General features: G+C 36.0%; 1 protein-coding gene across 1 annotated transcript; it reads left to right on the forward strand.

Moving 5' to 3' along the window:
• The first annotated feature begins 1,965 nt into the window (after positions 1–1,965).
• Positions 1,966–6,559, forward strand: LOC107858838 (SWI/SNF complex component SNF12 homolog). Its single transcript, XM_016703643.2, has 2 exons — positions 1,966–3,919; positions 6,217–6,559. Exons 1-2 carry the CDS (start codon positions 2,376–2,378, stop codon positions 6,281–6,283), a joined length of 1,611 nt encoding a protein of 536 aa, XP_016559129.1. The 5' UTR covers positions 1,966–2,375; the 3' UTR covers positions 6,284–6,559.
• The last annotated feature ends 211 nt before the right edge of the window (positions 6,560–6,770 follow it).

The following is a 6,770-nucleotide window of genomic DNA, read 5'->3' on the forward strand; positions in this document are numbered from 1 at the left end:
GCACGATTCAACATTATAACCAATTTCTTTAACATACCCAACAAACTTATAGTATGAAAACCTGTCAATATCGACACCAAAACAATCTGTAACAATACCTCCATGGTACTTTATACGAGGCTTTTGCTGTAACCTTCCTCCATGATGAAATCTCAATATAATATATGCAAAATCCATAGGTAATCTGAATTTTTTTTTTTAAAAAGTACGATCTTTACAACAAAATTAATTTTTACAGCATAGAAAAACCCTAAATCCAAATACAACAACTTAAACAACTTAAACAATTTATGAAAAGCCCTAAAACGAACCTGTTAGAACCCTAATCAAGCTGTAGATCATATGATTTTGGGTGAAATGGAGTTGAAAATTAATCTAAATTCGCAATTTTTGGCAGCTGAAGTGAGAGAAATGTCGTTGAGTGAGGAAATTAGGGGTATTTGTTAGGGTTGGGTCGGGTTTTAATGATTGGGTTGGCTTTATTAGGGTTGGGTTGGGTTTTAGTAAGGGATGGGTCGGGTTTTAGTAAATGGATTCATTAAATGACATGGACGAATCAAAAACGCACGTGTCCAACATTACCTAGTCTTGACTTTGGATAAGATTTAGAGGGGTGAAATAAATTCAGTTCAAAATTCTTAAGGGGGGTAAATAATTGTCATACAAGTTTAGGGTCTAAAGTAAGTTTTGCCTACAAGTTTAGGAGTGTTTCAATGTATTATTTTTATTTAAATTAGATATAAAAGCCCACGTCGATGTATCCATATCTTTTAAATAATAACAACGATTTTTTTTTTTCCAAAAACTCAAATTCAAGTTCAGAGCTCTATTTTTTACCAATAAAATTATGTGATTTCTCCTTCATAATTCAACTCTCAAATCTATATGAAATCCACCTCTCAACTTCGAATAAAGACCATCAAAAAGAATTTCATAAAAGTTGATTTCAAATTTTACAAAATTTTAACCCCACTTTAAATAGAAAGAAATCTATGAGGTTGATAAGGTGATGTAGACATCATGCAACCAAACAAAATTTAACTATTTCTTTTAGTTTTATATTTTTAAAATTCGATTTCAGTATAATTACAACACAACTAGAAAAAGAGAGAGAAATGAATTAAAACCTACAATCAAGATATTCATTAATTGGCTTAAATTTCCAAACAAGATGAAAAGCATTATCAAATTAGTAATTGAAAAATATATATAATGCTTCTAAATGATCAAGGAACATAAAAATTTCCTTCCATGAGACTAAGAAAAAAGTGTTTGAGGTGAGGACATAATATTTTAGATCTCAAATTCACAAGCCCAAATTATGAGGCCCAAATAACAATTTGAATTTTAAAGTTCCAATACATAATCCTCAATGATCTCCGTCCACCAATCGCGAGATCTTCTTGGAAATGAAAAGGTTTAGGATAGGCGGCCAACCTCTTGAAGAGAGTGATGTGCATAGATCAGGTGGATAGCAATGCAGCTTCATGGATTGCTCATCGAACTTGATAGGTGGCAGGGCAGATCGATTTACTTTTTCCTCTAAGAAAGACGCTCGAGTTGTAACCGCTTTCTCGCAATAGCTAACGTTGCTCTCCCCTTGTAAGTTTCTCCATCCGAATCTCTCGCTCCTTCTATTTCTAGATTTTGTGTAAAGATAAAAGCCCTAATTTTTTGAATGCCACGACTACTAGTAGTTTCAGATTTCAAATTTCACAAAATTCGAACACACCTTTAAATAGAAAGAAGTCTAACAACTTGGGTGATTCAGACATCAGTCAATAAGGCAACATTTAGCTACTTCTTTTAGTTTCAAATTTTTAAAATTCAATTACAGTGCAATTGCGATACAACTTGAAAGAGAGAGAGAGCGAGGAATGAATTGAAGCCTACAATCAAGATATTCATTAATTGACTTCAATTTCTACAAGATGAAAAGTATCATCAAATTAGCAATTTTAAAAACATTTTATAAAAATATAATTAGTGATCCTCAATGATCAATGAACGTGAAAATTTCCTTCAATGAGAGTAAGAAAGACGGGTCAGATCATTTTAAAACTCACAAGCCCAAAATTTCGAAGCCCAAACTACAAATTTAATTGGGGAATTTCGAGTTCCAATTACACAATGATGTCAGCCCGCCGGTCGCCTAGGGTATAAGGTCGATTTACTCTTGTTTATCGAGCTGTAACCGCTTTCCGGCGATTGCTCTAACCCCTTTTTCTGCGGCAAAATCAAGCTGTAAGTTTCCCTATCTGCCTCTCGCCCTCCTTCCATTTCTAGATTTCGCAACAGCCCTAATTTGTTATCACTGATTTTGAGTGAATTGGTAACAAAACCATATGCGAAATTTTGTGTAGTAGTTATTAGCTATGTCTGGTAACAACAATAATAACCCTAATAAGAACATAGGAGGACCATCCTCCTTCGGCAATTCACCGCCGACGAATCCGATGGCACATCTGCAATCACAATCGTCAGGGCAGCAACAGATGCCGGCCGGATTTCCGGGTACATTTCAGTTATCCCAGTTAGCACATGCTCAAGCAATTGCACAAGCGCAATCGAAAGTTCAGGCTCAAGCACAAGCTGCTGCACATGCCCAATTTCAGGCTCAGTTACAAGCTCAGGGTTTGTCTCTTACCCAGGCTCATGCTCTTGGCAATTTTGGTTCTAATTCGCCTTCGATCCCTGGAAGTGGTTCCGCGAAAAGGTTGCCTCAGAAACCTCCTGTACGTCCACCTGCATTTACGACTACTAATATGGTTTCTCCGATGAGGACCATGGAGCTTTCTGCGGCGGCTCGGAGGAAAAAGCAGAAACTTCCGGAGAAGCATATGCACGAGAAAGTGGCGGCAATTTTGCCTGAATCTGCGCTTTATACTCAGCTTCTTGAGTTTGAATCTCGGGTTGATTCTGCTTTAGCTAGAAAGAAAGTGGACATCCAGGAGTCCTTGAAGAATCCACCTACTATTCAAAAGACTCTTCGAATTTATGTGTTCAATACTTTTGCTAATCAGGTTAGGACTATTCCTAAGAAGCCAAATGCTGAACCTCCTTCGTGGACCCTTAAGATTGTAGGAAGGATTTTGGAGGAGGGAATGGATCCTGAACAAGCTGCCATGTTTCAGAAGTCTAACACCATGTACCCAAAGTTCTCGACTTTCTTCAAAAGAGTCACAATTTCGTTGGACCAGAAACTGTATCCTGACAACCATATTATAATATGGGACTCTGCACGATCTCCTGCACCTCAAGAGGGTTTCGAGGTCAAGAGAAAGGGAGAGCAAGAGTTCACTGTTAATTTAAGGCTAGAATTGAATTACATGCCTGAGAAATACAAACTTTCACCAGCTTTAACTGAAGTTCTGGGTATTGAGGTTGAGACTCGTGCAAGAATTATGTCTTCTCTCTGGCATTATGTTAAGGCACGAAAGTTGCAGAACGTTGAGGATCCTTCTTACTTCAACTGTGATCCGCCGCTTCAGAAAGTTTTTGGGGAAGGAAAGGTTAAGTTCAATACAGTAACGCAAAAGATCACACCTCATTTGTCTCCTCCACAACCCATACATTTGGAACACAGGATTAAACTTTCTGGAAATAACCCTGCTGCAACTGCTTGTTACGATGTAGTGGTTGACGTGCCATTCCCTATCCAGAGGGAGCTGAATGCCCTGCTGGCCAACACAGAAAAGACCAAGGAGATTGAAGCTTGTGATGAAGCAATTGTTTCTGCAATAAGGAAGATCCATGAGCATAGAAGGAGAAGGGCATTTTTTCTCGGTTTTAGTCAATCTCCTGTTGAGTTTATTAATGCACTTCTAGAATCCCAGATGAAGGATCTGAAAGTTGTTGGTGGGGAGGCAAGTCGCAATGCTGAGAAAGAGCGTCGGTCTCAGTTTTATAGTCAACCATGGTATTTACTAATTCTTTGCCTCTTGCTACTAAATTTCAGTTGCCCTTGCTTTATAGTAGATTATGTTCTTGGAAGTTAAATTGCTTATTACCTCACGGAGTAGCTTAATATTTGAAGTTTCGGAAATTTGGTAACAGATACAACAATTCTCACTGAGGACATAAGTTATCCAACATAAATTAATTAATCCCCACAAATATTTATCTCCTTAGCTGGCTTTTACTGAAAACTAGTGGAGTTTAGCTGTAATTACTTTGCTTATTGTTTCGTATGATCTTGTGACAGGTCATGTCATTGTTGTTTTATTTCATTGCACTACGTTTCAAGTTACCTCCTTTAATTTTAAGATAATTTTGTAACTAAAGGTGTTACAGAAAAATTTCTAGTACATACTGCCCTTAATAAGATATCAGCACAAATTACATATGGAAGGATCATCATTTATCAAAGAAGTTAAAGATACATTAGAAGGTTCTTAAAGGGCAGTAAGCAACCTTTTTTTTGAAATAGTTTGCTTAGGATTGTGTTTAGCTTGAGTATGGAGACTTGTTGCTGATCTGAGGCTGGTAGTAGCTTTGGATCCTTTTTTTTTTTTGGGGGAAAAGTCATCATTTTCATCCCAAACTATACTCGAAAAGTCGAAGACACACCTAAACTATTGAAGTGACCTAATACACACCTATACTATTTAAAAGTGAAATTATTTACCCCTTCAAACGTTATAACCAGATTTTGTCTCAAATGTGTGTACACGCGCTGACACGTGTCAATAGCATATTTTTTCACTTTTTTTTCTATTTTTTTTAAAGATTAATCTCTTTTCTTTTTCTAGATAAAAATTATCCCATATACACTACTGAGATACATGTTTGTTTTTTTGGGGAAGTCACATTTCCGGAAAAACTTGGTTGTCTTGGTTATCAAGAATTTGAGAAATGAGAAAAGAGAAGGAGAAAGAAAATAACAGGAAAACAACTAGCTCAAAAATCTAAAAGAAGTCCGATTGAAGTCATCATTGGAAGTGGAAGTCAGCTCCATCAATTTTTTCAGTATCTACACTAGCTCTCTAGCCTACTGCTGCTTCTTCAATTACCAACTTCAATCTTTGTTTTTTAGTTTAAATCTGGGCAAAGCCCATTTATTGATAAAAATGAATTTGATCGGATCGAAGCTACCCGAATCAAACAAGCAAAATAACTTTAATTTTTTCACCATTTCACAATCTTCTGAATTTTGTGAAGTTCAAAAAATCAAATCTAATTCAATAAAATTCGAGCAAATCATAAAAAAACCCAAATCATAACCCCCAAATTCGAGCAAATCATAAACCCACAATCATAAACACAATTGAATTTTCTCGAATTGGATTTATGATTTGCTCGAACAAATCATAAATGCAAGAAACCCCCAATTCAACTTTGTAAAATTCGATAAATTCATAACTCAATTCGAGGAACCCACAACGCAATTCAGTAAAATACAAGAAATTCTGAACTCAATTCGTGAAATTCAAGATACCTATAATTCAATTTTGTAAAATTCAAACAACCCTCAATTCAATTTGATTTTCAACTACCTACAATAAAATGTCGAAAAAAAATAAAGTTAAAAGATAAGTATATATGTAAACTCAACGATAAATTCATGGAGGTTAGAGAAGAAATTGAGCCAAGGAATTAAAGATGAAGTTAAGAAAGAGAGGAGAAAAGATGAAAGAAGACAAAGATGAAGAGAAAAAAAAAAAGAAGAAGAGGAAAACACATAAAAAAGTAAAGAAAGAAAATAAAAACTATATAAATATTAAAAAAAAAGTAATTGAATATAATTAGTTGTTAAAATCCAATTGAATGATGACATGTGGACGTTTTAATAAGTTTTTGATATTTTTTTGGCTTTTCACGCGCGTGTAGGAATGTGGATATCACTTTCTATGCCAGGTCAGTTACGAGGGGTAAATAGTTTCACTTTTAAATAGTATAGGTGTGTATTAGGTCACTTCAATAGTTTAGGTGCGTCTTCAACTTTTCGAGTATAGTTTGGGGTGACAATGATGACTTTTTTCTTCTTTTTGTTTTTGCGATTTGTAACTCTTACTGGTAATAAATGAAATGTTTGTTTACCCAAAGAAAGGGCAGTAAGTACTGGATAGGTGGTTGGTGCAATCAACCCTTTTATTCAAGATATTGTGGACCTGTTTGTTGAAGGATGATATCTTTCCCTTGTTGACGGTGCACGATTATGCACTGTTGAAGTGATGTTTGGAGACACTAATGATGGACATTACTTTTCATTGCCAGGGTTGAGGATGCTGTTATTCGCTACCTGAATCGCAAGCCACCTTCTGATGCCCCTGGAAGTGGATGAACTGAACTGGATTCTTGCCTGCCCTCAGGATGTTTATGTAGAATGTTATCTGACATCTTGTGAGATAACCGTTTCAATATGCTTGGCTGTTGAAGGATCTCTCCATGTTACGAATAGAAGTTCAGTGTCTGTATTTTCATAATTGAAGAAAAGAAAACTGTGTTGCTATGTGCGAAAAAGCATGTAAAAGTGTAGGATATCTGGATGCCTTAATTGTTTGGTGATAAGACTTAGATTATGGATCTTCTTTAGTATTCCTGCTTCTGTTTGTTATTCCATCTTTCTCTCGTCCAGCCCCAGCTTCTTCTGATTTCACTTATGTCCAGTACCCGTGTTTGGCCTAGATCAATCAGGACTTGCCCCGGAAAATTTCCTGTGGAGGGTAAAGCCTCGGGGCAAACTACATAAATGACCATTATAATGGGTGACTTTATTTTTTTTGTCCCTTGTAAGAATGGTCTTATAAAACAAGTCTCCCTTTTTTTTT

This window comes from Capsicum annuum, chromosome 2, assembly GCF_002878395.1.
Source record: "Capsicum annuum cultivar UCD-10X-F1 chromosome 2, UCD10Xv1.1, whole genome shotgun sequence".
NCBI lineage: Eukaryota > Viridiplantae > Streptophyta > Magnoliopsida > Solanales > Solanaceae > Capsicum > Capsicum annuum.